The sequence below is a fragment of the Dichomitus squalens genome, assembly GCF_000275845.1.
Source record: "Dichomitus squalens LYAD-421 SS1 unplaced genomic scaffold DICSQscaffold_8, whole genome shotgun sequence".
NCBI lineage: Eukaryota > Fungi > Basidiomycota > Agaricomycetes > Polyporales > Polyporaceae > Dichomitus > Dichomitus squalens.
The window spans coordinates 22,124-36,977 of NW_006766890.1; the positions used below are offsets into that span (position 1 = coordinate 22,124).

The following is a 14,854-nucleotide window of genomic DNA, read 5'->3' on the forward strand; positions in this document are numbered from 1 at the left end:
TTGTGCACAGAACGATGATTTTCTCGCCAACGTAAATTAGAATCAGAATTCTAGAGTAGGCTAGAACGCGAGCTGGTTGTACGAGGGATTCGGGTAGGAGAGGTCATACTGCAATCGTATCAGCTTCAGGTTTGGCATAATCCTGCTTTCCACGTGGGAATCAGATCTGCTCATATAGCCCAGCTCCTATTTGTTGCCAATCACGCCAGTCCGACATCCGTACCTTCCTCCCTCCTCCCGGCACCCCCTTCCACATACCTCCCTCATGGCCAAGCTTGTCACCTACGCGGAGCTCAAGGAGCACAGCAACAAGACCAGCCTGTACATTCTTCTGCACGAGAAGGGTGTGTCTTCCTATATCCGCCTGTATGCGATTGACAGCTCATTGCGATATACAGTGTACGATGTCACAAAATTCATTGACGAGGTATGCGTTCAATGCACTTCATGCGGCCCTGCTGCGTAGAATTAACGAGCTGTGAAGCACCCTGGAGGCGACGAGGTGATCCTTGCGGAGGCTGGTGAGTGCACGTTTCTCCTCGTTCCCACCCGGCTACTGACTCTACGGTGGTAGCGCGGGATGCCACGGAGGCCTTTGAGGATGTCGGGCACTCGGATGAGGCTCGTGCGCTCCTCAAGGACTTGCTGGTTGGTGACTTCGAGAAGACTGACGTGCGTCATTCTGCTCTTTCCCCTCCTACGCGTTGCTCATAGACCATCTCAATAGGAACTCAAGACGAAGGGTCCGTACTCTTCCTCGAGTTCCAACAGCAATGCCGTCAACGCGGCGGTGGAGCAGGGTTCCAAGTGCGTCTTATCATGCAAAGGTTTGACGTGTAACCTCACCTCGTTCCCTCTAGCTTGATGTATTTCGTCCCCCTGGCGGTGTTGGGTGCCTACTTCGCGTGGCGCTACTACTCGAGCGGCTCGATATAAACTGCTTGTACTCGTCGTCTCCTTAGGCATCCTACATGTTTACAGTGCTTGTGTTTCTGTGATACCTCCACACGCATAATGTTTTCGCATACGTCAGCTGCGTTGTGTGATCTCGCCTCCGCCGAACCCTTGGTTCTACCCAGTGGAGCGCTGAGCCGTTATCATTGACGTGTAGCAAACATTACATCCCGCTGTGGTCCAGGGCACGGTGAAATTCGCAGGGTAGTTCGCGTCGCTGCAAGCAACCCAGAGAGGATGGCCTACGGCATCGGTGTGCATACGGGCGCTAATCCTTGCGCCTGGTTTCTCCCGACACCCATGCCGCCCCAGCTCAAACTTAACGCAGTCGCGTTCGTGTCCCCCCAAAACCATCCCATCCTCATACGAACGTTCGCGCAGGGACAGGATGAGCTGAAGTACCACTACATCGCGCACACCAGCCTCGACGTCATCGACGAACGCAGTGCGTCGGTCCTCAGTCCCGTCGCCCGTTCCCCGTAAGTCTGACCTGCGTCCGCTCGGACCGTCCTCCATGCATGCGTGCGACGGCACGGACAGTCGCAGCCGCGCTAGCGTCGAAGTCGACAGACTGCTATCTGAACCTGCTGTACACCATGGAGGACGTCGCGGTGTACGGCTACATCACGCCCCTCAAGGTCAAGATCATCATCGCGCTCGCGTTGACCGACTCCGTCGTGCGCGACGCGGACGTCATTACGGTATGTGTTCTCCCCTTTCCCTGCCGGTGCCCATTGACTCATGCCTCCGTACGCAGATATTCCGCGCGTTGCATACGGCATACCGCCAGGCGGTTGCCAACCCTTTCCTCAAGGTTAACGCGCCCATCGACGGCTACAACGACCACGCGACGCTCCTCCAGGCCGGCAACTCGAAGTGGAGAGCGTTCAGGAAACGGGTAGACGACATCGGCAAGGCTGTAGGGGCCGTCGGTAGCGCAACGTGACTGCCTTCCCTTCGATTCTTTCGTGCGTGGTTGTGAGCGGACATGTGTGTGAGATGTTTCGTCGGTTCGTCTTATCTGTTCAGGCACTGGCCTTGCGCCGCTCCCACTGTCTGAGAAGAGCATGCCTCCAATGGCTGACTCCGAACCAAGAGCAATGTCTGCCTTTCTATTGACTCAGCATCCTCGAGTACACCGGTGTTGAGACAGATACGGGGCACACATCTCATCATTTCAGACACACTTCATTTAGATAGGGTCGATTCATTTCCCAATGACATTTCTCTTTCTACGCATGCTTCGCAAATTCCGATGTGGTCGGGCTTAGGACGCGAGGAATCCCGGGGGATCCCACAAGCCTGTAGTTCGAAGGATGCTTCAGGTCTACAGTCCGATGAGTGCTTCCGCCAGCTGATCCAACCCTTCTGTCGTCTCCCTCGCCATCACGCGGACTACATCGTCCGCATCCGTCGCCGCTACGTAACCAAGCGTGGTCCTGGCGCGCTTCATTGCACCCGGTGGGAGCATCAGGCCCTCCGCGTCTCCGGTCTCGTATACACGGCTCGTGCACGCCTGGATTAGTAGCGACAAGAAGTGCAGCGCCGCGCGTCGAAGTGGAGGGAACTTCGTGTACGTGGACGTTGGCTGGGAATCCATGGATGGCGTAGCCGATGTCGCATCGTGTTGTTCTTCCTGATGTGCGTCAGCCTGTTCCCGTTCTGTTTTCGTGTCCGCGCTTCGGTCGGGCCGCAAAGAAGGCTTGCGCGGTGCTGCAGCGACAGACTCGATTTGTAAGAGATCGACCATGGCGTCTGCGAGGTCCACAATATATGGCAGGACTGCGAGCGCGTTCGTCTTGATACACTGCGCGAGGAGGGAGATCGCGGACGTCCTGAGCACAGTGGGGAACTGAGTCGTCCGGACCACCAGGAACAGAGCTGGGATAAGCAGCGGCGCTGATACTCCAAAGGTGAGCGTCGGTCGCAGCAAAAGGTCCTAAGCATCGACTCTCACCGTATGAGGGCAGCGCCTCGCCACATCGTTGAATGACCTGTCCCAACGCTTCACCCACGCGCGTTCGCATATCAACATCATGCTGCGACATTGTGCTTGCGCTCAGGCTGTCCAAACCACCTGCATAAGTGTTAACCAGCCCACGCAGGACGTCTTTCCCATAACCGTCGACCATCGCGGACAGGCCCTGCACGGCGTTGAGGAACATGTAGGAGTCGTCGTCCTGAATTGACTGCATGAATATCGATAGGATTCCTGGCACGAGCGCGCGGTCGAGCGGGGGCTCAGAGAGACCGTCTCTCCCCGGCCTCTTGCGCGCGGACACAAGCTGGCGCAAAAGCATCAGGCCGTGGGCGCGCACGGGGAGAAGCGGATCTTGGAGGAGCTTCAGCGCCTTCTGGTACGTCTCCTGCGGAGTTTCTGCGTCTCCAGCTGCCTTGGATGCCCTATCTCCAGCTGTATCGGAGGTCGAGGCGAGGCGCGCCGTCATGACCATCCTCGCCTCTCGTGTGAGCGAGCGTAACTCCTCATTGGACGCCTTCGATAATGGTTCGAGCAGGGAGAAGATGTCATTGAGTATCGGCGCGTTCCGCGCAGATAGGTCGGGGTTCGCTGGGGATGACGATTGGTAAGACCAAACTGGGGGAAGATGCTGACAGCATACCCTCTAACACCGAAAGCAACAGCTGAACGGCGGTTGATGTCATATCGTCCAAGGGTTGGTCTGGCAGTCCCTCTGTGCCCTCCTCTCCGTCATCGCTGTCGCCATCTTCCAGCTCGTCGTCCTCCGCTTCGTCCGGTACGATGCGCAGAGATTCCATACGTAACCCCGCGTCCAGTGTCGTCTTGGCCTGAGAGGGTTCGGACTGACGCGGATTCTCGAGCGCGTGCTTGATGAATGAAAGGATGTGTTCCGGCTTCTTGAGGATCCCCAAATTGTCGTCCGTTGAGAGTTGTTTTTGCATTTGTAATATAAGCTGCAGGTAGAGCAGAGTCCTACGCGACGTCAGCCAAGTGCTAAGCCAATAGGCGACTACTCACTTGAGTGGGTCTGCATCCGCATGACTACGCAGCTCTCGGTAGCCTTCAAGCAGCCTCACAAACAACTCGGAGGAAACGTCTGCGCGTTTGAGACTCCCGATGAAGCTGACGAACTGTATGGGATCTGGCCTCAGACCGAGAATGTTCGCGTCAACGTCGAGGTCTCCGGCTTCTTCCGCCTGTTTGAGGCTTTCGGGGGTGAATAAGGAAAGTGACGTCGCATCTTGAGGAGCGCTGCAATTTGTACCGTCAGTGGACGACCGGTAGGAGCGGACAAGCAGCATACGTACTCTTCAGTTCGAGATATACTGCCAGCGACGTCCACGCGCCAATTCCCACCTTCTCCATCGATAACGCGCCAAAGGGTGGAGATGACCTCAGCACTGCCCAGGAGTCTTCCCCACGTTCCTAGGTAGCCCTGAAGAGACTCGCGCAACAACGGATCAGATGCTCTTGTGCCTTTCAAATACGCATGCAACGCATACAGCGATGGCACAATTGGCGTGAACAAAGCCGATAAGAGAGGAGGAGATGGGTCCGTGTTGGTGAGTAAAACCTGTATGATACGGAGGGACGCATCGGTCGACAAGTCGCCAGAACCTGCATCTACGTCAGCCAGGTATCGCTACCAGTTCTTCCTGAATGCAACTCACCAAAGAGTATAGGATTGTGGAGCGATGAGAGCGCAAGGGTTGTCGCAGCCTTCTGTAGCTCGGGACTGTCATCGTTCGTGAGCATGCGAGAGAGGGAGAATGCGATTGCTCGACGATGCGTCGCAGGAAGCGCCCGGTCTTCCAAGCTCAGCAGTAGCAGCATGCGTGGGATGATGATTTTGCTGTAATCCTGAAGCCGCATTAGACCATGGTCAACCGCATGGAAACTCGACTGCGAGCGGTGTGTTCACCTCGTCCTTCATCCCGACAGGTACAGTGTTAAAAACTCGTGCCACATGTTCGAGCTTCTGTAGTGGCGCATCGTCTCCGGCCACGTCTTCTTCGGCGAATACTGACTCGCATAGTCCACGTATCCCTTCTGGTCGCATAAGTTGTCGACTTAGGATGAAAGTGCATGCTCTTCGGGCATATAGGAGAGAGGAGGGCGCTTTGGCTAGGGTCTGGCCAACTGCCGAGATTACCTGAGATACGGGAAGCCTTCAAGCGGGTTAAGGGCGATTTCATATAGCGGGGGAGGCGAAGACATACCGAGAGAGCAGATACATAACCTGGGGACGGAAGGCATCGCCAGTAGGCATTGAATCGGACGCAAGCGACTTCGGAAGCCAGCCGCTTACGATGCAAGGCAAAAGGAGGTCAGACAGGTGTTGGTTTAGAATTGTCGCGGTCACGACAGACTTCGACAGGGGTGAAGCCGTCCCTTCGCATAGCGGCAAGGTCAGAAGTCGAGACGACAGCGAACACAAGACGGAGTACTCGTGCGGAAGTCCGGTAAGATCAATGATGCTAGCTCCTCTTGCGAGGTGTGATCTCGATGTTGACGGTATGGCTGAGACGATGCGTTGCAAGAGTGGTTCCACACCCCATTTGAAGACAATAGACGTTAGAGTGCGGATTAGAGCCATGTCCCGACTCCCGATAAGCGTCGGATTGTTCTCTCGGGTGATCTTCTCGTCACCATTTCTGCTTTGCCGCAGCGCATTATGTACAAACTCGTCTGGATCCCTCAAGAGTCCGTGCAGCTGTTCCAAGACGGAAAGGGCCCCAACGGCGGTGCTAAGCTGAGCGCCCTCGAGAGAAGACTCAGGCTGAGGTGCCTCATTTCCAACATATGCATAGTAGTCGGCGAGTCGGCACAAAAGAACGCCTTTGAGGTCGGTGGGGCGCGCCTCAGACGTTGCCGCGGGCCCTGTGAGTATGGCTGCAGCTTGGAAGATTTCACTAAGACCCCTATCCCTCGACATTGCCTGAAAAGTGACATTGAGTACACGCTTTGACTAATCATGACACCTACCTCGCAAGGTACAGTATTGGAACAGTGACACAAACGATGTCTGTTGCTGGCCTCCCGGAAGATTCAGGCGACCAGGTGAGGTGGGCGTCTCCGTGGGTATGCCCTTCCTTGTGCGGCACCCACTGCGTTAGTGCTATTTAGTGATGTTTCTCCATGATACTCACCTATCTCTCAGCACCTTTTGTAACGAGGAATGAACGCGTCGGGCAAAGGCCTGAGGCTCGAGGAACGGTCACGTCCACCGTCACGTTTTCCACCTCCTTTGACAGCCGGTCCGAGTACGCCGGAGCGCCTCGTTCAAGCTCAACGTTAGCGCGATGTCCGACTCTACGTTGTAGCCATCAACCTCGATGTTGGCCTTCTCGGACTTCACCCATTTACACTCTGTAGAACACGGCCAATACTACTTAAGCACTCACCCTGAGAGAAGAAACAGTTTCAACAAAAGCTATGATTGTAATACGGCTGCCGTATCGGATATATTAGAGCGTCTTTTACGCTACCGCAGCTCATATAAGTAGTCCATGGCTCGTTCGACGTTTCCCAAGCCATCACAGATGCCCGACGATACCTCTTCTCCTTCGGCTATCATACAAAGGCTGGTTTCTGGTGAAACTCCCGAGTATGTTGTCACACATCCCGGCCGTAGTCAGTACAGCCAGACGGGTGGCGGGGTGTCCGCATGTGGCCTTGCCGCTCTCAATTGCGCACGGATCGTGTTGGGCCTCCATTCGACAGGACTCGGGACGACTCAACTGCTGGAAGAACTCATGAAGCGCAAGTTCCTCGAGGTACGCTCGCTAGCCGTCCATCTGTCTCATACTCCATCTCATTGCCCACGGGAACATCGCAGGACATCTTGCAGCCTTGCCTCTCGTGGTCTAGTTCTGATCATCTGGCAGTCGATGAGATTCACAAGGTCCCAATCTTCCGCAAGTCCTTGAAGACAGTCGGCTCACATTACGGACAAGCGGGACTCCCCTACTTTGAGGGACTGATGTCGTCAGTGTAATGCAGCCTGCGTCAGTGCCCTTTCGTACTAACTGCACAATCGGTTCAGGAACATCTCACAATATACAAAACAACATTCGACTTCGACTTGCGTCATCATAACGCGTCCACCAGAAATCATCGCATGCTTCTGTCTCTCCGATGTCCCTGCCGAACTCTTCGTCATCTTCGACTCCCATCCTCGTCCTCACAAGCATCCCCACGGCGCAGCATTCATCTTCAAGAACTCAGTGAATTCAACCGCGGAATACCTGGCGACCCTCTTACACTACGATGAGCGTCTCCTCCGCGATAGCACAGTTCAGTGGCAAGCCCAGCTGCTCGCACACTGCTCCGGAGACGTCTTCGTAGCACGGCGCGGTGGGTCGACGTCTAGCCAGTGGGGAGAGATGGCGTTGGAGGCAAGCCTACAAGTGCTAAAACTGCAGGCTAGTGTGAGAACCCTCGAGAAGAGGAACGAGGATCTGGAGGAGGACAAAAAGCGACTGAACGACGAGGTCGCCGAACTGGAGGATCAACTCCTCGAGCTCGACGACGAACATGAGAAGCTGAAGGCCAGGTACGAGCAGCTTCAAGCCTTGACGCAACACCGCCGGAGCACTTCCATCCCTCGATCGTCACCCAGCGATTACCGGCAGCAGCCTCTCCAAAGTCCTCTCGGCCTCGTTCCTTCCTCCCAGAGAGGCACCCCCGCGCCGACAGCTTCGTCTGCTCATCGTCCCCCACAGAACGGCTCGGCGACGTCTCAGGCGTCAGACTTCCATGCCGCCGACGCTCTAGCATCACAACTGCAACGAGCGTACGACGAGGAAAACCAGCAGCTCGCGCAGCAACTGAGACATCTCAAGGACATTCAACCAACCTTCTTCGACTGCGGCATCTGCTTCGAACGCCATCAAGACGACCACCTCGCCCGTGTGATGCCATGCGGCCATTCGTACTGTCGGCCATGCCTGAGAGCGTATGCAGTGTCGAAGATCAACGAGCATCGCTTCCCGATCCTATGTCCCAGCTGCGTCGCGGACAGGGGCCGCTCCGAATTCGGAGGTATCCTTCTGCTCCTCACTGGCATCCGTCTAGATTTGCGCAGACTGACACATCGTGCAGAGCTAGACGACTTCGCGATCCAGCAACTGGGCTTGGGCGAGCGACAATACGAAATGTTCTGCGAACTGCAACTGGCCCGCTTCTCCACCGTCATCCACTGTCGCAGGTGTGTTTCTACTTTCACTGCACCCAGACGCACCGCGGTGCTCACGTACTCCCGACGCGCGCAGGTGCCTGAAGACGATCTTCGTCGACAAGGCAGAGTACGAGGAAGCGCAGGAGATCGTCTGTCCCCTCCGCGGTTGCGGCTATGCATGGTGCAAAGCGTGCTCGCAGGCCATCCAAATCGGGGGCCCTAAGCACTCATGCGACGGCTCTTCAGAACTCAAGGACCTCATGGCACAGCGTGGGTGGAAGCACTGCCCAGGCGAGTCTGGTCCCCCATGCAACCGACGGAAGGCCGGTACAGGACTCACGTTATCTCCGTCGCCTTGCAGGGTGCCAGACGCCAGCAGAGAAGATCGACGGCTGCAACCATATGACGGTGAGCAATGGGCTTCGCCATACTTCAGCGTGTTCCTGGACTGATTTCGGCTGCTGGCAGTGCATGTCGCCTGGATGCAACGCGTCAGTATATCAATCTCACTTCCAGCTTGCATTGTTTCGAAAGAGCTTACTTCTATGTTGTCCTTACAGTCACTTCTGCTACCTCTGCGGTCAGCTCATCGTGCAATCTGTACTCAGAAACGAGATACACTCGGCCGTGTCAAGGCACTACCGTCGCTGCGTCCTGTTCTGACCCTGCGATCCTCATTCTCTTCAATTACCTCACGACTCGGCACTGTTGGCGCTGTATTTGTACCTCGTCCACTTACTTATCTACTCTTGCATTATAATAGCATAGCAGGAACCAGTTGCACTCTCGATATTATACAATCGCTGGCTGGGGATGCTACATCATCGTTTGCGGCGGGCGCGTCGGAAAGCAGGGCTGGCGTTACAGAGTATCGTTACAATGGCACCGTGAATGCATCGGGCGGTCAACTGCCGATTCTATACCTTTTCACGTCTTCGCCGGAGGTCAACAAGAACGCAAGTACTCGGGCCTTAGACGTTGAGGTTCGCAACGCCCTCTGCGGCCTCATCGATGCCGGAGTCGTGTATTTTTGTGACCTATAGGTTTGAAATTCAGGACGTGAGGTCGGACACGAATATAAAGCTTTAGTAGCGGAAGTTCTCACCTTGCCGATAGCGATTGTCTTGCCTTCGTCTCGGAGCGTGAAGCGGCCCAGCTGCGGATAATCAGCGAAGCGCTCTACGCATACGGGCTGCACGGTCTCGATGAGCGCGACGATCTTCTGGCCCTTCTTCGCGAACTGCGGCGGCTTCTTCGACTTGCGGCCGGTCGCCTTGTCGAAGTAGTGAAGAAGTTGCTGTGACAGAGGATACAACTCAGAATAAGATGGCATGCGCAATCGAGGTACACAGGGCACGTACAGCGAGAGTAACTTCCTCCGCAAGAGTGTGACAGTGCATGACTGCCGAGTAGCCCGCACAGATGATGTTCTTGTGGTCCAATATCGCGAGCTGCGCCTCGAACTGGCGCACGGCGTGAATGGGGTTCGATGGGCTGGTGAGGACGAAGCCAGGACTGATGTCCTCGTCGTCGACACCGCGGAGACGGATGCGGACGTTGTCGCCGCAGAACGCGTCATTAACCTCATCCTCCACCTCGTTGTAAATTGCGGAGACCTCGACCGTGTTCTTGTTGGGCATGAGCAGGAGCGTGTCACCCTTGCGCAAATGGCCGGACTCGATCTTGCCGACGACGATCGTGCCCATGTCCTTGTACTTTTCGGACACGGGCATCATCAGAGGCGCGTGGATCTTTCGGTCGACCATGGGCATTTTGTCGAGGTGCTCGAGCAGGGAGGGACCACTGGGCGCGTGCAAGAGTCAATATGGGCAATCCGAGTCTCAACGCGTCGTGTACTTACTCCCACCAAGGTGCAACGTCCTTAGGGACACGTTCCTTCAAGTTGAGACCGGTGTATGCGGAGACGGGGATGAAGGTAACGTCATTCTTGACATTGAAGCCGGCTGCCTTGATGAACGGCGTGAGCTTGTCCTTGATCTCGTCGTACCGCGCTTTCGACCACTCCACCGTCGACTCGTCCATCTTGTTGATCACGACCACGACCTTCTGCACGCCAGCCGTCTTGACCAACATGATGTGCTCGCGCGTTTGGCCGCCCTTCTCGAATCCAGTCTCGAACTCGCCCTTACGGGCGGAGATGACAAGGATCGCGACGTCTGCCTGAGCTGCTCCAGAGATCATGGACGGTACGTAAGTCTTGTGACCGGGGGCGTCGAGGATCGTGTATCGGCGGGTGTCGGTCTCGAAGTATGCACGGCCGACCTCGACGGTCTTGCCCTTCGCGCGCTCCTGCGGGGTCGAGTCGAGTGCCCAGGAGAGGTACCAGGAGTCTCGGCCGGCTTCCTTGGCCTCGCGCTCGTACTTTTCCATCGTCCGCTTGTCGACCATGCCGGAGAGGAAGAGAAGCTGGCCTCCCATCGTACTCTTTCCGGCATCGACGTGACCGATGAAGACGATGTTCAGGTGCTCCTTGACTGATCAACAGGAGATCGGGCTGAGCTGACAGGCGATAGATAGGTAGGAGGCTGTACTCACTATGACCGTAGAGATCTTTCAAGACCTCTTCGTCGACGGCTTTCTTGACTTCATCTGCGATCGCAGCGGAATCCGTCTTTGCGCGCTCGAGCGTGAATGATTTGGAGTTGGTAGCATTAGAAGCAGAGGTGGAGGCGGGTGCAGGTGCCACTTTAGCAGGCTCTTCTGATTTCGATGGTGGTGCACGGGCTGGTGTGGGGGAAGGAGCAGGAGCGGGAGAAGCGGCGGGCTTGGATCCACCGATGTTCAGAGAGATGGTAGCAGGTGGTGAGGGCGCGGCAGTTGGGAGAGGTGCCGACTTAGAACCACCGATGTTCAGGGAAATAGTTGGAGGCGGTGGAGGTGCTTGGGTCTGTGGGGGACGCTCAACGGGCTGAGGGGGCGGTTGTGCAGCCTGCTGAGGCTGCTGCTGCTGCTGAGGGATCCGGAAACCCTGGCCGGGTACGAAAGAGAAAGCGTTTGCGTTAAGCTTGCTCATGGCTACAGTGCGTATACAACAAAATTGTCAGAGAGGAGAGCTGCGGTCAAATACAGAGGAGAACAGGTCGTCTAGGATAGAGTACGGTGTCCGGATGGGTGTGGGGGGCAAGGTGCGGTCTCGAGACCTGGCTCTCAAGTTTTCGGTCGATTGCCACTTCCGGCCCGATCAGCCACTCATCTCATCTCGACTCAACTCATCGCTTCCGTCGGCTCATGCCTCTATGTCCTCTGCCACAGCCAAGCTGTGCCCAGGTTGTGAGCTGGAGAAATACGTGGTCGTTGTCCAGACTTCGGAAACATATTCGGAGTCCGGATCCATGCATTCTAAAGATAAGAGAAGCATGTCCTGCAGCTGATTCATCTGTATATCCGATGCTATAGCTACTGCATGCGCAACCGCCGCAAGGCATGTATGTTGGTAAAACTTGCAAAGATTCCCGCAGGATGCAAATTACAGTAGATGCCCTAAGAGGCGGAAGAGTGTTCACGCCCGCAACGAGCGCGAAGAAGGCGCCGGATGTGATCATAGAGGGCCCGTGCCTGCCGACGTTCCCGAACACCACAATCTACACCTCCCACCCACCCGCCCCGCTGTCGCCCATTCTCCATGGCCGCGGAGCAGTCCACCTATCTGGCAGTCCTCAAGGCCAGTTACGACTACGAGCCCCAACAGGGAGCTGAGGACGAGTTAGCCATTAAGGAGAACCAGCTCCTCTTTCTCCTCGAGCGCACGGACAGCGAGTACGACTGCACCATCCTCCTCCCTCCGTGCTAGCTGACGCCCCGCACAGATGGTGGAAGGTTCAAATAAGGTCCGATACACAAGAAGAGGAGGGCCCTTCTGGTCTTGTACCTGCAGCCTACGTCGAGCCGGTCGGTTACCCCGCACTACTCTGACTTACATCGAGCTCATACCATCGCTGCCCAGGCTGATCCCATTCAAGTCGTGAAGGTTTTGTACGATTACGAGGCTGCCCAGGCCACAGAGCTTACTGTGAAGGAAGATGAGATTCTCAATGTTTATGGGAATGATAACGAGTGGTTGTTGGTGTCAAGCCCGACGGAGGAGGGACGAGTAGGGTATGTACCTGGTAATTACGTCGAGGAGGTATGTTTCATCTCTATCTATCTATCGCATCGAGCCTACAGCTATGGTACACAGACCAGCGGAGAAGCGGAGGAGGCCCCCGTCGTACCGGCAGCAGCATCACTGTCGTCAATCGTCGTGCCAGACTCAGTAAGCCCCTCATCCCTTGGGCTTGAGAGGTATCTACTTCATACCTATCAACATCCTCCCCTAGCCACCCAAACCCGCGCGTCCAATCAGCACCTACGTCGACCCCGCCGACCGCGTTGCTGCCGCGTCCAACAAAGCGCAGGCCGACTCCATCCAGACATGGGCCGTCTCCGAGGTCGACGCCAAGGGCAAGAAGAAGAAGGGCACCCTCGGCATCGGCAACGGCGCCATGTTCTTCGCCAGCGAGTCCGATAAACAACCCGTCCGCAAGTGGCAAGTAGGCGACGTCCAAGCCGTCAGGCTCGAGAAGTCCAAGCATGTCCACATCGACGTCGGGGGCGCCGAGGCCGCGAACCTTCACTTCCACGCTGGGAACAAGGACACCGCGGAGGCGATAACGGCCAAGCTCGAGTCGTCCCGCGCCATCGCGGGTGGGGGCTCTCCCGCCCCCGCCGCCCCTTCGACCAACGGCGCTGCTCCGAGCCCTCCGGCGGAACCTATTGAGCGCCCGCGTAGCAGTGCTGCGAAGTCGGTACATTTTGCGCCGGATGAGCCCGAGGAGATCCCTCCTCCCGAAATCTATGAGGACGAGGATGAGGAGCAAGAAGAAGAACAAGTTGCTGAGCCTGTCGCTGCGACTGAGGACGGTCCGACTGCCGTCGTGCTATATGACTTCACCGCTGATGGCGAGGATGAGTTGACGGTCGCCGAGGGTGAGACTCTCATCGTCCTCGAGCGAGATAGCGAGGAGTGGTGGAAGTGCAGGAACGCGCATGGTGCCGAGGGAGTCGTCCCCGCCAGCTATGTCGATGTATGTCACTTCCGCTAGGTTCCTGCTCCCGTTGGCTGAGGGCAACTGACAGATAATCGGGGGCGTCGATGCCGCACCGCCCGGGCCTTCTGCCTCTCGGGCAGCGGAAGAGGCTGCTGCCGCCGCAGCTGCAGCTGCAGCGGAGAGGGCAGCTCGGGAGGCGGCCGAGCGTGAGGCGGAGGAAGAGCGCCGTGCATCTTTGGAACGCGAACGGGCAGAGAAGGAGCTCAAGAAACAGGAGGCAGAGCAGCGAGCAAAGGCCGCCGCCGCAGCGGCAGAGGCGGATCGGAAACGTCGGGAACGCGAGCGCGAGAAGCAGAAGGAGAAAGAGCGGGCGCTAGCGGAGGAGGATGCGAAGCGCCGGAAGCAGGATGTCGCAACGGAGCGAAAGAAGAGCAGTGAGAAGAGCCGGTCGTCGAGTGAAAAAGGCCGTGAGTCGAATTCAGTCTGCTGTGCGCTGAGGATTGTTAACCCTAAGTTTTCGCAGGCGGACCTCCGCCCGAGACACTGCGCGAGTGGCGCGATCGGACAGGGCAGTTCCGCGTCGACGCTGCGTTCCTCGGCTTCGCGAATGGCAAGCTCAGGCTCCATAAGGTCAACGGTGTCGTCATCGAGGTTCCCGCAGAGAAAATGTCCGAGGAGGACTTGCGCTATGTGCAAAAACTTACCAAGCAGAAGAACGGCTCGTCCTCACATCGTAGGTCTGATGATGATGACGAGCCGTTGGAGTTGCGCAGGCGTTCGCTCATACCCGAGGGGGTTGGCCGGTCAAGCTCGTCACCCAGACCGGTGCAGCCACCCAAGAAGGGGCCTACGATCGACTGGTTCGAGTTCTTCCTCAACGCCGGGTGCGACATAGACGACTGCACACGGTACGCGACTGCCTTCGAGAAGGACAAGATCGACGAAGCCATCCTTCCCGACATCACGGAAGGTACTATGCGCTCGTTGGGTCTCCGTGAGGGTGATATCATACGCGTGAAGAAGGCGATCGAGCAGCGGAAGCCGAAGACCAACGATGCGAAAGAAGAGCAGTTGAAGAAGGATGAGGAGCTGGCGAGGCAGCTGCAGGCTGAGGAGAACTCGAGCCTCAAGACCAGGAGCCCTGCACCGAACCTGTTCGCCGGTTCGAACGGAGAGCTCAAGAATATGCGCCGCGGTCGCCCTCAGCCGAGCAAGAGCTTGCCCCCCTCGACGGTCGATCTGCAGTCCATTTCTACTGCTTCGGACCAGATCCAGCGCACGTCTTCGCCGCTAGTTGCGAGCCCCGAGGCCGTGCAGCAGTCAAGCTCGAGTCCGGCAGCTCTTCCCGCTAAGTCAAACGCGACCGCGCCGGTTGTCAGCGGCTTCGAAGACGATGCTTGGACCAATCGACCAAGTTCAACCAAGCCAGTTGCTCCCACCCCGCCCGCAGCCCCGGCGCGCGCTCCTTCTGCTCCTCCGGCTCCTCCCGCGCCGCCTGCGCCCGCACAATCCGCTGCTCCGGCTGCGCCGTCGGTAACTGTGAGCCCACCTCCTGTGCGTGCAGCGTCCGTCGCGTCGGGCGCCCCTACGCAACAGCAACAGCAGCCGGCGAAGTCGGGTGACGACATCTTCGACCAGCTCGCACGTATCGCGTCGCTGCGTGTCAACAGCCCTGCTGTCCCGGCACCACAA

General features: G+C 57.1%; 5 protein-coding genes across 5 annotated transcripts; 3 read left to right on the forward strand and 2 right to left on the reverse strand.

Annotated features, from left to right (window-relative positions):
* Positions 1-265: 265 nt before the first annotated feature.
* DICSQDRAFT_57100 (cytochrome b5) lies at positions 266-936 on the forward strand (the record flags this gene model as incomplete). Its single annotated transcript, XM_007364050.1, has 6 exons — positions 266-344; positions 399-427; positions 485-521; positions 575-672; positions 728-807; positions 861-936. 6 exons carry the CDS (start codon positions 266-268, stop codon positions 934-936), a joined length of 399 nt encoding a protein of 132 aa, XP_007364112.1.
* A 318-nt stretch (positions 937-1,254) lies between these two features.
* Positions 1,255-1,900, forward strand: DICSQDRAFT_168444 (trafficking protein particle complex 2; the record flags this gene model as incomplete). The annotated part of the gene is made up of 3 exons (XM_007364051.1): positions 1,255-1,399; positions 1,495-1,655; positions 1,712-1,900. The coding sequence occupies 3 exons, from the start codon at positions 1,255-1,257 to the stop codon at positions 1,898-1,900; spliced, it is 495 nt and encodes a 164-aa protein (XP_007364113.1).
* A 381-nt stretch (positions 1,901-2,281) lies between these two features.
* Positions 2,282-5,870, reverse strand: DICSQDRAFT_145765 (uncharacterized protein; the record flags this gene model as incomplete). The annotated part of the gene is made up of 8 exons (XM_007364052.1): positions 2,282-2,853; positions 2,912-3,523; positions 3,576-3,907; positions 3,953-4,186; positions 4,243-4,552; positions 4,606-4,795; positions 4,857-5,103; positions 5,155-5,870. The coding sequence occupies 8 exons, from the start codon at positions 5,868-5,870 to the stop codon at positions 2,282-2,284; spliced, it is 3,213 nt and encodes a 1,070-aa protein (XP_007364114.1).
* Positions 5,871-6,602: 732 nt separating this feature from the next.
* Positions 6,603-8,777, forward strand: DICSQDRAFT_57044 (uncharacterized protein; the record flags this gene model as incomplete). Its single annotated transcript, XM_007364053.1, has 8 exons — positions 6,603-6,922; positions 6,981-7,978; positions 8,045-8,144; positions 8,209-8,263; positions 8,315-8,414; positions 8,476-8,522; positions 8,583-8,605; positions 8,675-8,777. The coding sequence occupies 8 exons, from the start codon at positions 6,603-6,605 to the stop codon at positions 8,775-8,777; spliced, it is 1,746 nt and encodes a 581-aa protein (XP_007364115.1).
* A 93-nt stretch (positions 8,778-8,870) lies between these two features.
* On the reverse strand, positions 8,871-11,148 carry DICSQDRAFT_154041 (eukaryotic polypeptide chain release factor 3; the record flags this gene model as incomplete). The annotated part of the gene is made up of 5 exons (XM_007364054.1): positions 8,871-9,151; positions 9,220-9,411; positions 9,476-9,917; positions 9,976-10,609; positions 10,671-11,148. The coding sequence occupies 5 exons, from the start codon at positions 11,146-11,148 to the stop codon at positions 9,086-9,088; spliced, it is 1,812 nt and encodes a 603-aa protein (XP_007364116.1). The 3' UTR covers positions 8,871-9,085.
* Between the last annotated feature and the right edge of the window lie 3,706 nt (positions 11,149-14,854).